The sequence below is a fragment of the Cornus florida genome, unplaced genomic scaffold (genome assembly GCF_030987335.1).
Source record: "Cornus florida cultivar Cherokee Brave unplaced genomic scaffold, ASM3098733v1 CherokeeBrave_3.0.0_Hap2_Chr07, whole genome shotgun sequence".
Classification (NCBI taxonomy): Eukaryota; Viridiplantae; Streptophyta; class Magnoliopsida; order Cornales; family Cornaceae; genus Cornus; species Cornus florida.
In genome coordinates, this window is record NW_026775577.1 from 34,091,526 (window position 1) to 34,106,622 (window position 15,097).

The 15,097-nt window shown below is 37.6% G+C and overlaps 1 protein-coding gene across 1 annotated transcript; it reads left to right on the plus strand.

Moving 5' to 3' along the window:
* The first annotated feature begins 1,266 nt into the window (after positions 1–1,266).
* On the plus strand, positions 1,267–2,753 carry LOC132316554 (uncharacterized). The gene is made up of 3 exons (XM_059815031.1): positions 1,267–1,544; positions 1,955–2,170; positions 2,264–2,753. The coding sequence occupies exons 1-3, from the start codon at positions 1,267–1,269 to the stop codon at positions 2,751–2,753; spliced, it is 984 nt and encodes a 327-aa protein (XP_059671014.1).
* Positions 2,754–15,097: the final 12,344 nt, after the last annotated feature.

The window sequence follows — 15,097 nt, forward strand, 5'->3', positions numbered from 1 at the left end:
TAGGTTCGTGGATTGGGAAGCCTTGAACGCCTTTGGTACATCAGGTGGCATTCTTATTATGTGGGATCATAGATGGATGTCCAGAACGAATATATGGAAAGAGCTATTTTCTTTGTCATGTGTGTTTCAGATTGAAGATGATAATTTCAGTTGGGTTTTTTCTGGAGTTTATGGACCCGTTATTGATTGTGATAGACCTATTTTTTGGCAGGAACTTAGCTACATTAAGGAATTATGGTCGTTGCCTTGGTGCTTAGGCGTGAATTTCAATTTTGTTTGGTCTCTATTTGAGAGATCCACAGGGGGGAGGTGGTCTTCGGAGATGACCCAGTTCTTTGACTTTATTGATGGTCACCTTCTTATTGATTTGCCTTTGGAAGGGGGAACTTTCACTTGGTCTAGCCACAGAGAATCAGTTACTTTATCGAGGCTCGACAGATTCCTGATTTCTGGAAATTGGGAGGAGAAGTTCCCGGATGTCACTCAGGCAGCTTTGGTTAGAGTCACGTCTGATCATGTGCCCTTAGTTCTGAATTGTAGAGGTATAAGATCTAGACGGACTCCATTTCGTTTTGAAAATATGTGGTTGAGAGCTGAGGACTTCCAATGGAAGGTCCAGTCCTGGTGGGAGAAAGTAGTGTTTACTGGCTCTACTGGCTATGTGCTTACTAAGAAGTTTTAGATTCTCAAATCTGAGCTTAAGTAGTGCAACAAAGAAGTGTTTGGGAATCTTGAATGGAAGAAAAATAGAGTCCTGCCTGAAATTACTGAGATTGATCTTCTTGATGAGACAGGGCAAGTCACGAAATCTCTACGCTCTAGAAGAGTGTCTTGTCAGGCGACTTTTACTGAGATTGTTACTATGGAGGAGATTTCGTGGCATTAAAAATCTCAGGCTTTGTGGCTTAAAGAAGGTGACCGCAATACTAAATTCTTTCACAGGCTTGCTAACGCTAATAGAAGATACAATAACATTAGGCATATTCGTGTGAATGGTTTAGAGTTGCGGAAAGAAGATGAGGTGTGTGGGGGTATTGTTTCTTTTTATCAGCAACTCTATACCGAGACTTTGGAGTGGAAACCAAAACTTGATGGTTTGCATTTCAATGCTATTTCTATACTGGATAGTGATATGCTTGAGGTTCTGTTATCTGAAGAGGAAGTTCTTAAGGCATTATCCAGTTGTAATGGTGATAAAGTTCCAGGCCAGATGGATTCACTATGCGATTTCTGAAGAAGAGCTGGGAAGTGGTGCTTAATGAGGTAATGGGCACTTTTCAGGAATTTCATTCTCATGGCACATTTGAGAAATCATTAAATGCATCTTTCATTGCTCTTATTCCTAAGAAGGGCAACGCCTCTGACATTAAGGACTTCCGGCCAACCAGTCTAGTGAGGTGTATGTATAAGCTTATTGCCAAGGTCTTTGTTCTTAGAATGCGAAATGTTTTGGATGGAATTATCTCAGAGTCACAAAATGCTTTTGTTGGTGGTAGACAAATTTTAGACTCCGTTCTTATCGCAGGAGAATGTGTCGACTCCAGGTTGAAGAGTGAAGTTCCTAACGTTTTATGCAAACTTGACATCGAGAAAGCTTATGATCACGTGAATTGGAAATTTCTTATTTACTTACTTCGGAGAATGGGTTTGGTGATCGATGGATAAAATGGATTGAATCTTGCATCTCATCAGTTATGTTATCTGTTCTTGTGAGCGGCTCTCCTACTGGTTTTTTTCCGAGCTCGCGTGGTTTGAGACAAGGAGATCCTTTGTCGTCTTTTCTTTTCATTATTGTCATGGAGGGATTGAGTAGATTAATAAAAAAGGCAGTGGATTTGGGGTACATAAGGGGGTTCACTGTTGGCAGAGATGTTGTTAACCAGATTGAGATATCCCATTTGTTGTTTGCAGATGATACCTTGGTTTTCTGTGAGGCTGATGTTTCCTAACTCAGGTATTTGAGGTGCATTCTTACATGCTTCCAAGCAGTGTTTGGTCTTAAGATTAATGTTGGAAAGAGTGTGCTTATCCCAGTGGGGGAGGTTTCCAATATTTCCTCTTTAGCTGCTGTTCTTGGGTGTGGAGTGGGTGCTTTTCCACCCCCTTATCCGGGATTACCTTTGGGAATCTCCTCTATTAGAGTGGGGACTTGGGATCCGGTGATTAACAGGTATGAAAAAAGATTAGCAGGATGGAAAAAATAGTATCTTTCGAAAGGGGGGAAGGTCACTCTTATTAAGAGCACCCTCTCGTCCCTTCCCAGATATTTCTTATCTCTGTTTCAAATCTCGTGCTCTGTCGCTGAACGAATTGAAAAAATTCAGAGAGATTTCCTTTGGGGTGGAAAAGGAGAGGAGTTTAAGTATCATCTTGTTAATTGGGAGCAGGTTTGCAAACCGTTGAAGTTTGGCGGGTTAGGTATCCAGAAGTTGGTCCCTTTTAATAGAGCCTTATTAGGGAAGTGGTTATGGAGGTTCGGTAAAGAGCATCATCGACAATGGAGAAGAGTTATCTCGTGTCATTTTGGGGAGGAGAGTGGAGGTTGGTCCTCTCGTCCTGTTTCTATTATTGGGGGCGTTAGCATTTGGAAGTTCATTCAGAAAGGTTGGGATGTGTTTTCCACCCATATTCGGTTCAAGGTTCGTAATGGTATGAATGTTAGATTTTGGGAAGACTTATGGTGTTGTGATCAGTTGTTGTCTCTTTCCTTCCTCGTCTCTTTAGCATTGCCGAGAATAAGCATACTTATGTAATTGACTGTTATCATCTTGATAACAGTGGATTTACGTGGATGTGCATTTTAGGCGTTCTTTTTAGCATTGGGAGATAACAGAAGTTTGCGTCTTTTTGGACCTGTTGTATAGACACAAGGATGTTGGCAGAGGTTATGATGATATTTTGTGAACTCCCTGCCTTCATGGTAGATACGAAGTTCGATCCATGTTCTTGTGTTTGTCTAATTTTATTGGGCATAATTTCCCATGGAAGTGTATTTGGCGCTCTAAAGCTCTTATTAGAGTTGGTTTCTTTGTTTGGACTGCTACTTGGGGAAAATTCTAACATTGGATAATCTGCGTAAGAGAGGTAATACCATTATTAACTGGTGCTATCTCTGTAAAGCTGATGGTGAGTCCGTGGACCATCTTCTTATGCATTGTCCTGTTGCATCTGATTGTTGGAATCTCATATTCACTATTTTTGGCGTTCAGTGGGTAATGCCTAAGCACTCTTTCCAATTTATTAACGCTTGGAGAAGTTGCCCTGTTGATGCGACCCGAGCCTGTGCACAAAATAATGCACAACACTTTGGTTTTGGAAATGGTATCAAGCGGGCATCATAGTTTACATTTATAAACCGCTAGACACTTATACTATGTAGTATGAAGTGAGAAGGGATCGAACCCAAGAGACCTTTGGCTTGGATTCAAATAAGATAGTTGGTTTTAACAAGTGATTACCATAAGAGAGATAAAGAGAAAATAAAATAGATGGTTGGTTGATTAAGCTAGTGAACAATTAAATTAAAATGCAATGAAAATAAACTAAGTTAGAGTTAGGGGTTTAAGAGATAGAAGAAAATTCTTAGGGTTTATTGGAAGCACCACTAAGCTCATGCAATTAACCACTTGCTTTCCATTAATGGGGAGAACATTGTTGTAATTAAAATGTAACTACAATCAATGGCACAATTTGCATATGTAAGCATGATCATCCAATTCATTTGTAATGCATTGCCTACCTAACCAACAAGTAAACTACGTGTAGGACAACACACCAATCTTGAGGCTTAACCTATCTCACCAATCCACAAATGCATCCAATGAGAGCACACATCAATGTGATAACACAAATTTCAATCATGATGATGGATTGATTAATCAAGTGTAGATTGTCTACCTAATGACAAGTAAACTAGGGTGTAGTACAACCTATCAAGACAAAACCATAACCAAACAAATCCATTGACCATTTGCATATAATCCACAATAAAAAAAGATGATACAAATTACATATAATAAGTGTGGAATATCAATTTCAAGTATGAATTGTCTAATCATAACACAACCCATCAAGAATAAAGTATAAACCATCAAACAAGTCTAATCATAACACAACCCATCAAGAATAAAGTATAAACCATCAAAATAGTTAACAATTGCATCCATTAAATACCATGTCATGGTCTTCAAGTATAATTCTCAATTAATAACACATAGACATGAAATTAACATAGAGAATTAATGAAAGAATTAATCTTTAACATCTAATCATGAGTATAAACCCTAGATTGATCACACATAGACATGCAACCAAAGATAGAGAAATAATGGAAGGATTAATTAACATAAATCTTGGAACATCCAAGTATGAAATCACAAGACCACAACATCAACTGCAACAATATATTAATCTCCCTAGAAATAGAAATTGTAAAGGTTTAGATTACAAGAGACTTAAGGCTTAACCAAGCCCTAAGTGGAGAGCTAGCCCATCATGGTTGTGGTAGTCCAGGTGTCAACAAGATCCACCTCCATGCTTTGCTCCTTCTTCTTCTTCTTTGATGCTCAAGAGAGATGAGTGTGTAGATATTCTTCCAAACTTGTGCCTCCACTCTTCCCTCTCTTCTCACCCTAGCCTGTTCTCCAGAGAGAACGTGATCTCTCGGTACAGAAATAAAATAAAATTCAATAATTCTAATAATATTCACCTAAATAAAATAAATACTAACCCTAATCTAATGGCTCACTGGGCCTTAAGTAACAACCCTATTAAAGCCCAATAGTACACAAAATAAGCTCAAACAATAAAAAAAAATCTGTAATGTTGCCAAGTCCTGGGGGATCGATCCCCCCAGAGTTGGAAATTTCCTTTAAGCCCTATTTAGCTCCATTTTGGCCCCGAGCTCATTAGTTTGCTTCTTCATCTTTGGGAACATTATCAAAGGTCTGAGATTGACTGCTTTTGAAGAATAAACACACTATACAAGCAATGGGCTGCGACCTTCTTTTTGCCATTTTCTGAGCTTTTCTGAATATCTTTGCTTGACTCCAAAAAGGCTTTAATGGACCGTTCTTAGCTCATTTTAACTTTATTGCCCTGAAATACACATAAACATAAATTAGGACTAAAACATGAAATTAAGATAGATGCAAAGACTGAAATACCCTAGCTCAGGTGCTGAAATGTGCAACATTTAAGCACTTATCACCTGTTTCTGGTCATACTCGTGATTTTTGGAGGGTCGCCCCACACTGTGTTTGGTGGTGTATTTGGAGAGAGAGAAATAACAGAAACTTTGAAGGGAAGGAATCGTCTTTTGCAAACCTTAAGTCTCTTATTCTTCGCTCTCTTTTCTGTTATGTTAGAGGCAGCGCTTGCTCCTCAATTGATGATTTTTTTTGTTTTATTGGACTCTGTTGATCCGTAAATTTGGCTTTTGCTCTTTCGTTTTTGTGTATTAGGGACACGTTCCCCTTTTGAACGTTTTTCTAATATATTTTTACTTATCAAAAAAAAAAAATTTAGGTAATTTGTATTAGAAAAATCTGTTATAATTTCATATGCATGATCTTCCACACTTTTTTTTTTTTGATTAATAAGGTTTTATAAATGGCGCTCAAAAGGGGAACGTTCCCAAAGAAGACAACAGCCGACCAAAATCGACTCTATAGCTTTAAGCTATCCACAAAATCCAAAAGACTATCCATTGAATTACAATCCCGCCCATATACCCAAAAATATAAAGAAGTAAAAATATTGTATTTAATAGCCCAAATGGGAGACTCATCTCCTTCAAAGAATCTCCTATTTCTTTTGCGCCACAGACCCCGACCGAATATAAAAGGGAGTGGTCCTCCAAGCATCTCTGACTCGGCTCTGTACACCCTTTCCAAGTCTCTAACAGGTCAACTATGGATTCTGGGAACACCCATGGAAGACCAAATGCAACCAAAAATATAACCCAAACATCCCTCTGAGTAATGAATAAGGAAATGGTTGACATATTCCCCTATCTTCTTGCACATGTAACACCTGTTAACCACAATATGACTTTTTTTTATAAGGTTATCAATAATAGTAAGGATGCTTCCCAAAGCGACAGTACACGGGAAGAATGCCACCTTCAGTGGAGCTTTCGTCCTCCAAATGGCTTTCCAAGGAAACATAGGCCAGGGCGCTCTAACATGCATTTGTAGAAGGACTTGACCTCGAACACTCCTCCCAGGGTACCCACCTACAGCATCTCTTCCATGCCCACCCCCACCACACCTATTTATAAATGAATGCTCGGAAGTCTATGACCTCCAAAAGTTCCCAATAATGAAATTATCTACAAAACTGCACATCCCAAGTCACCTTCCCATTATCGAGTCGATAATAGTCAGCGACCACCGCATCTTTAGCCACAGCAATTCGGTAAATACGAGGGAATCAACTAGCTAAATTCGAATCCCCATACCATCTGTCTTCCCAAAACTTGACATTACTCCCACTTCTAACTTTAAACCGAATACGTTTGGAGAATTCATCCCAACCTCTACGGATAAGTTTCCGAGAGCTTATGCCAGCTGGGGTTCTAACCTCCCTAGAAATTCACCCTCCATCGCCCTCCCCGTAATGACAAGCTATAACATGCCTCCAAAGCTTGGACCTTTCTCTCTCGAACCTCCACAATGATGTAAAACAACTCGCTCATGATTATCTGACCATATAGGATCATTGCAAATCGGGGAGGCAGAAAAGGCAAGGAGAATAGAAAAAAAAATAAATTAGGAAAAGTCAAAAGGAGATTTAGTGTAGTTGCCAACAATAGAAGATATTATTCTCCATTGCCAAAATTGAAGAGGATTCAGAAAATAATTAAGAAGATTTGGTCTAGTTGCCAACAATAGAAGATATTATTCTCCATTGCAAGATTTAAGGAGGATTATGCTCCATCAAATCGCAGATTTCCCATTTAATATTATTTCACGAATGCTTTTTTTTTTTTTTTGACTTGCCTATATAAAGGCAAAAGATATAAATCTACACACATCATCATTATCAATATAATTTCAGTTTCTCTCTTGTGAGTGTGTTCTTTGTGAATTCAAGTGTATAACCCTGTTATTTATTGTTTCCTCTACGTTACACAACCACTTGCCCAACAACGCCTTATTAAACACATCCAGCCTTCGAATCCCCAAACCCCCTTATTAATAGGGGAACGCACCCTCTCCCAGTTAACCTGGTACTTGAACTCATCTCCAATACCCCCCACAGAAATTTTCTCTGAATATCATCAAGTCTTTGAACAACTGTTTTAGGCATCGGAAATAATGACATATAGTAGGTTGGGAGATTTGAGAGTGCTTTTCATAAGTGTAACCCTCCCCCCTTTAGACAAGTATTGATTTTTCTAACTTGCATGCCTCCTCTTAAACCGCTTAACAATCAAATCCCACATAGAAACTCTCCTCGACGAGGCTCCCAAACGGAGTCCCAAGTAGGAGATCGGAAAAGAGCCAACACCCCACACTCTAGAGTGTCAACCAAGGCATGAATATCACCATACAATCTCACTTTTCACAATGTTAATCTTCAACCCAAAAACAACTAGGAAGCAGGCCAACACGCACCATAAATACTTCAATTGAAGGAGGCTAGCATCACAAAAGACAATGGTGTCATCCGCAAAAAGCAGGTGGGAGATGACCAATTGATTCGGAGCTTTACCCAACGAGAATCCTTGAATGAACCCAAGATCACCCGCCCTCCCTATCAGACGGCTAAAGGCCTCCATGATGATAATAAACAAGAATGGGAAAGAGTGTCCCTGCCTCAATCCACGATATATTCTCTATCAATCTACATATAAATCTTAATTATGTAAATATGATTATATATATCTGGTTTGTGAAACTGTAATTTTATTTCTTTTGCATTTAATAACACCCTTTTATGAATAATTAAATTTGTTTCATTTATATGTAGATAAATAAATATGTCATTTGATATGTTAACATAAATCCTTCATTAAGTATGTTGCTGCAATGAAGCTGTTATTTAAATTTAACTTTAAGCGGAAAAGATTTCTAGATATATCTATATATCTATATATATATATATATATTTAATATAAATATGTTAAAGCTTGTTACGTATTCTATAAATGAAAATGACTATGAACAAACTTGATTACCAAAAAAAAAAGTTCTATGGAATGGATAAAATATTTTATAAACGAATGCATTATTTGTTGGTATCCTAAGTACAACTTTTTTATTATGTGAAAAATGGTGAAGCAGACGTTGGATCTGGTTAGTTTGAGATATTAAAATGTCAAATTTAACGGAATGCCAAGTGAGTGGAATTTCACCTAGCGTTCTAGTGTGGGTGCATTGGTGGCTACTATTTGCCGTTGAAACACTCCAAGTAGTGTTGTGGTACATGCTTTCTTAGTTTTTGTTGGTGGTTTTGAAATTTTGACGGAGTTTGACTATTATTTTTTATGACTAGCAAAGAGAACATGCAATGCACGTGGTTAAAAATCTAAGTAAAATTGTTAAAATTTAGTTGATGAATTTGATGTGATGGTGATATTGTAAATTTAGATAAATTATTTTATAATTCAATATTTTAAGTTATATATGGACATAGATACAGATATAGATTTATTTTATAATAAGTGGAGGCAATAATTTGGTCTTATATCGGGTATTTGTAAAATTATGCCGTTTGGGAATACATAGACACTTGAGTTTTATAGCATAAATTATGTGGATATATATCGCTTTTGCTTTTGGTAGTGTGATTAAATTTGTGTCTTTTAGAATTCTAAATTTAATAGAAATTAATAATTATAATTATCGATATTATGTTTATGTGAGTATATATTAATTTTACATTTTGCTTTTACTTTTTATAAGAATTTTTTAGTGTAATTAATTTTGTGCCTTTTAGAATTCTAAAAACTAGACAATAAAAAATAAAATAAAAAATAAAATAATAATGTTTGGAAATAAGCCTTACACTAATATAAAAGATGTTTGGGAAAAAAAATTTACACTTTTATAATAGTATAGATAGATATAGATACTCTTTAAATGTTACATTATGATTTAAAAAAAATATATAGGAAAAATATTTAGAAAAAATGAAAAGATATAGATATTGATAGATATACCATCTTTAACTTTTCTATTAAATATCTTTAAATGTTAAATTATAAATTTAAAAAAATAGTAAAAATGTTTGGATATAAGGAAAATGTCTTAAACTTTTATAATAGTATGGATATAGATGGATGCTTTTCAAACTTGTACATGACATCATCTCAAACGTGTCGCTTTATTTATAATATATTATTATTATTATTTTCCCCTGAAAAGGATTATTGACTTGCATGCATGATTGGATTGCTTTTTGATAAAACTTGAAGCTGTGGTGCCATGAATTTTAGTATTTTACATGATTGATTTATCACGTATGTGGAAGGTGTTTTTTCCACCTTAAATACATTGATTGATTGAAACTAAAAGTTGTGCTTGGTATATCTTGCTAGAGGTTGATTGATTGAAGAACCACCCTTCTTTATTTTAGTGATTCAACTCTATCTCTCTCTCTCTCACTCTTTCTCACACACATACTTCATAGGGGTGTAGAATTGTTACACTTCATAGGTGTGTAGAATTATACTTCTTTGTTGATAACAATTCTACCCCCTATCAAGTGTGTGTGTGTGTGTGTGGGGGGGGGGGGGGGGAGTTTAAATCCGCTAACAAAGAGAGAGAAATCTGTTGGACAGTAATTGACTCTAGAGGGGGGGTGAATAGAGTCAATGGGTAATTTTTCAACTTTGCAAATTCAGCTACCAATCAACTAGTATGCAATAAACAATTAGGATAGATAAATCATACAAAGCATAAATGTAAGAGAGATAGGGATAAGAGATTACAAACAGTGACACGGAGATTTTAGCGAGGTTTAGAAATTCCTACTCCTTGGCTCAAGATCCCTCTTGAGACTTCCCAATCCAATAGAGTTTCTCCTTAAGGGTGGAGAGCAAACCTTCACATGAAGCAAATCCTTGCTTTTCTTTCTTGCTAGGAGAACACCCTTCCTCTAGGCTTCTTTGGGTCACACCAACCCTTTAGAAAAGTTTGTAGATATAATACAAGATTTAATCTCTCTCAAGATAGATATACAGATGTAAGCTCACAAGACTAGAGTAATAAATGAATCAGAATGAAGCTCAAGTCTTGATGTGGTTGAATGAAAAGAACTGGAGTAAATGCTCTTGAGTGATTTTTCAAATTGTTCTCTCAGCCGCGTACCAACCTTCTTCAATGCTTGCCTTTATATAGAGTAAGGAGGAAGATGAAGTGCATTAAATGCTCAAATATGACTGTTGGAGTAGGTTGAGGAGCATTAAACGTGTAAGTAACCGTTAGAGCAATAAATACACAGATTTCAGATCTGTCTTAGCTTCTTTAAAGAGCTCGAGTGAATGAGATTGGATCTCATCTAACCGATTACAAGTTTTTATCTAACCGGTTACATCAGCTAGGAGGCTATTTAGTTTAAGATTAACTTATCGAGTGCAAGGTACCTCCTAACCGGTTACATGGTTACCCAACAAAAGTGTCATTCTGTTTTAGTGAATCTAATCGGTTACATATGTTCTTCTAACCGGTTACATCAGTGGACAAGAAAAATGGTGTTCTGTTTGAGTGAAGGTAAACGGTTACATGGAATCTCTTAACCGGTTATGAAGGATCATAAAAGGAAGCATCATTCTGTGTGTGTTCATCTAACCGTTTAGATCCAGCCTTCTAACCGGTTACTAGATGCATTATGTCAGGTTGAGCTTTCTGCTTTGATCATCTAATCAGTTACATGGTGTCTCCTAACTGGTTATAAGATCTAGGGAAATTTTGATTTTTCTTTTGAATGCAAGATTTTGGAAAATGTTTTTGAAGAGAATGCATGAGCCTATAGAAATGAGCTTCCAACTGATTCATAAATTACTTTAACAAAGATCCTAATCACTCACCAAACTATCTACCCTTTTTTCTTCAATTTGATCAACAATGCTTTGAGCTTGAGGTGAACCTTGTCTTCTCTTGAAATGGTATTTTCATCTTTGCTTGGTTGTAATTGCTTTACGCATTTGGTTCCTTTTCTCTGCATGGTCAATGTAAACATTAGTCCGAGAACACTTATTAATGTTTTGTAATCATCAAAATCATTAGACGGTCTTTGAATAACTTTTAGGGTCAACAATCTCCCCCTTTTTGATGATGGCAAAACATTGATGTGTTCATACATACAGAAAATATTCATATGACACAACTTAAATGCAATTCTTGAGATTTCTCCCCCTGTCATGGTGCATAGGATAAATGTAGCTTCAATGCGCATGATAGATATGTTTTTGTAAAAGTAATTCAAATTAATTTCATTTCAATGTCATGCAAGAGTAGGCACATCATTCACATTTTTCATTTCACTATGGTTGCAAAAATATTCACCAACACGTCATTTACTTCACTATTCTCCCCCTTTGACATCTCAAAAAGGGGGGGTCCACAAAACAGCATAGACTAACTGAACGTCAATCAATGATCTCGACAGGAGGGTCATGACCCTTATGAGATTGGGGTGGGGGTGGAGGTGTAGCATTTGTCCTACGGCGCTGTTCTAGAAACACAAAGCCGGGAGGAATAATTTGAATACGCTCAACCACCAACTTCAGGAAATCCTTCATAATTTCGGCATTGGCATTGTGAACAGCCAGCTGGCTTTCAATGAGATCATAGGTCTCCATGGCTCGCTGAATGATGACATTTAAGTTGGATGACTGATTATAGAAGTGAGAGATGAGCGACATCCCAACACTATCAGCTCGAGTCTCAAGAGCTGTGACTCAGTCACCTAGAGCTCGGATAGCTGCCATGGTCTCGGCGTGCTGGGCATGAAGGATCTGAGTGATATCGGGAGGAACATGAGGCTGGTGCTGAGGCTCTATAGGGACCTCAGGAAAGAAGTCATCCAAATGAGCGAAGTCAAATGGATTGTGCTGAAATGGATCGGCCTCTGGTGCAGGAGCAGTTGCCGGTGCAGGAGCCTCAGGAGCAGGTGTAGGAGCTTCAGGGCCAGGAGCTACAGGATGTCGTTCCCAGACTCCATTGACTTTGTGACACTGCATATTTTTCAGAATTTTCAATGAAAGTTTGTCTTCCCGAGTTGGATCCTTTTTGTGGAATTCTGAGTCAAGGGGTACATTGAAGTGCTGGAAGACTCGAGTGAGGAACATCCCGTAGGGTAGGGTGACAGCTTTGGTGGTTTTGCCAGGAACGGAAAAGGTGTCATCTGGGTCAGCAAGGAACAGCAAGATGTGCCGAAAAATAATGTATCCTAAAATGAGCTTTATGCCCATTGTGATGCACCATATCAAGAACAAGTCAAGATGGGATACATGGGTTCTACCGCTACCTCGAGGAATGACACAATAGAAAAGGGCATTGTGAATAAGCCGAGCTTCAACTGTGAAGTCAGTGCTGGTGAGGGGAAATGCCTTTGTGAGAAAGAAATTTTGAGTGAAATGCATTACTACCATCATCTCACTGTACCAGTCAACCTCAATCTTAGACTTGTGGGCATAGATTTTCTTTCCTTTGTTTTCAAGCCCCAAGATTGAATTTAGGGTTTTGTAATTGAACTTTATGTTCACTCCTTTGACGTTGGAGTGAAGATACCCATTTCGGAGAGTGAGGTGAGTGTAAAAGACTTGAATGAGGGTGGGGCAGTAGGTTTCCTCAATCCCAATAAAGGAATCCCAACCCATAGCTTAGAATTTCTCATAAAAGATAGGTTTTCTCGAATGCAGAATTCAGCTTCAAAGATTCTACCTTGAGCCACTCCTCTATTGCGAAAGCGAGTATTGAACAGTAGCTCCATCTCTTGGGTGAGATAGGACGCGGCAAGGACTGGGGCATCATCCTGTGATGGTCCTTCTTGAGATTCAACCCTTTTTTGTTTTCTTTGTTGCGTCGCTGAAGAGGAGGGATTATACTCTTCTCCTGAAGAGGGTTCCTCGATGAAGAAGAAGGAAGAGGATTGAGAAGCCCCTCTGCCTGAGCTACGGCCACCGTGACCACCTCGGATTGGGGTGTTTTTAGAACGAAGACCACCACCTCGAACCCTAACCATGGTGATTGGATCGTGACTTGAGGGAGAAGTTGATTGAGTGTTTGAGTAGAAGAGAGGTTGTGTTCGATTAGAATCCTTGAAAGTGACGGACGGTTTTTATAATGGAAGAATAACTAACCGATTAGAATGTGGGAAGTGCTCAAGTACTTCAGATCCAGATCTAAAGTAATCGGTTAGAAACCTCAATGTAACCATTTAGATGAGTTAGGAGTTTTGACATTTGAGAACATGTAACCGGTTAGATAGTAGGACCTGGTCGATTAGTTCAGATCTAGATCTGATGTAACCGGTTATATTTCTTTATCTAAACGATTAGAAGGAGTTTACAGGATCATGTAACCGGTTAGACGTGGTTAAGTAACTGGTTAGAAGAGGAATGATAAAAAAATTTACACTACTGGACTACGTTTATCTTAACGGTTAGAATGGGTTTTGGTGATCGGTTAGATGAATAGTGAGTTCGAGGGTTAAGTTACTGGACTCAACTCATCTTACCGGTTAGGAGGAATTGTGTAACTGGTTAGATGACCTACCACAGAAAGGTCAAATTTCAGAATAATTTGTCATTCCCAGTTCTTTTCGAATTGCAAGAAAGCTATCTTCTTGAAGCAGTTTGGTAAATATATCAGCCCATTATTTGTCGAAATTGACAAAGACAAGTTCAATGTCTCCTTTTGTGACATGATCTCTAAGAAAATGGTATCGGATTTCTATATGCTTGGTTCGTGAATGTTGAATGGGATTCTTGGAAATGCAAATTAAGCTAGTATTGTCGCACTTAATTGGAATATGATCAAAGAAAATACCATAATCTTCAAGTTGTCGTTTGATGTAAAGGGCTTGAGCACAACTGCTTCCAGCAGCGATATATTCGGCTTCTACCGTAGATAAAACAACGGAGTTCTGCTTCTTGCATGACCATAAGACAAGTGAATGACCAAGAAAATGACAAGTACCACTAGTGCTTTTTCTGTCAATTTTGCACCCGGCAAAGTCAGCATCCAAATAACTAATGAGATTAAAGGAAGTATGGCTAGGAAACTATAAACCTAAGTTGATAGAACCACATAAATAACGAAAAATTCTTTTAACAGCACATAGATGTGATTCCTTAGGACAAGATTGGAATCTAGCACATAAGCATACGCTAAACATTATATCCGGTTTACTTGCTGTTAAATATAAACGGCTACCAATCATGCCTCTATACTTTTTGTTATCTACATTTTTACCTTTCTCATCTTTGTCAAGTTTCAAGGTAGAGCTCATAGGAGTTTTAGCATGTTTGACTTCCTCCAAGCCAAATTTCTTTAGCAAATCCTTGACATACTTGGATTGACAAATAAAGATGCCATCAAGTGTTTGTTTAATTTGCAATCCTAAAAAGAATGTAAGTTCACCCATCATGCTCATTTCAAACTCGTTTTGCATGCTAGAAACAAACTTTTCACAAAGCTCTTTGTTAGATGACCCAAAAATAATATCATCAACATAAATTTGAATGATTAAAAGATTTCCATCAATGATCTTAGTGAAGAAGGTGTAATCAATTTTTCCTCTAATAAAGTCATTTTCAAGTAGAAAGCCACTTAATCTTTCGTACCAAGCTTTTGGAGCTTGTTTTAAACCATATAGGGCTTTTGACAATTTGTAAACATGGTTGGGATGATCATAGCTTTCAAAACCCGGTGGTTGTTCCACATGCACTTCTTCCTCAATGAAACCATTTAAGAATGCACTTTTTACATCCATTTGATATAACTTGAAGTTTTTATAGGAAACAAATGCAAGAAGCATTCTAATGGCTTCAAGCCTTACTACGGGAGCAAAAGTTTCATCATAGTCAATACCCTCTTCTTGATTATATCCTTGAGTAACAAGTCTAGCTTTGTTTCTCACGATT

Coding starts and splice junctions, on each gene's coding strand:
- LOC132316554 (XM_059815031.1), top strand. CDS start 1,267: ATGGGCACTTTTCAGGAATTTCATTCTCATGGCACATTTGAGAAATCA. Junction 1,545..1,954: donor GGAGAATGTGTCGACTCCAG/GTTGAAGAGTGA, acceptor TTCCTAACTCAG/GTATTTGAGGTGCATTCTTA. Junction 2,171..2,263: donor TGGGATCCGGTGATTAACAG/GTATGAAAAAAG, acceptor GTCCCTTCCCAG/ATATTTCTTATCTCTGTTTC.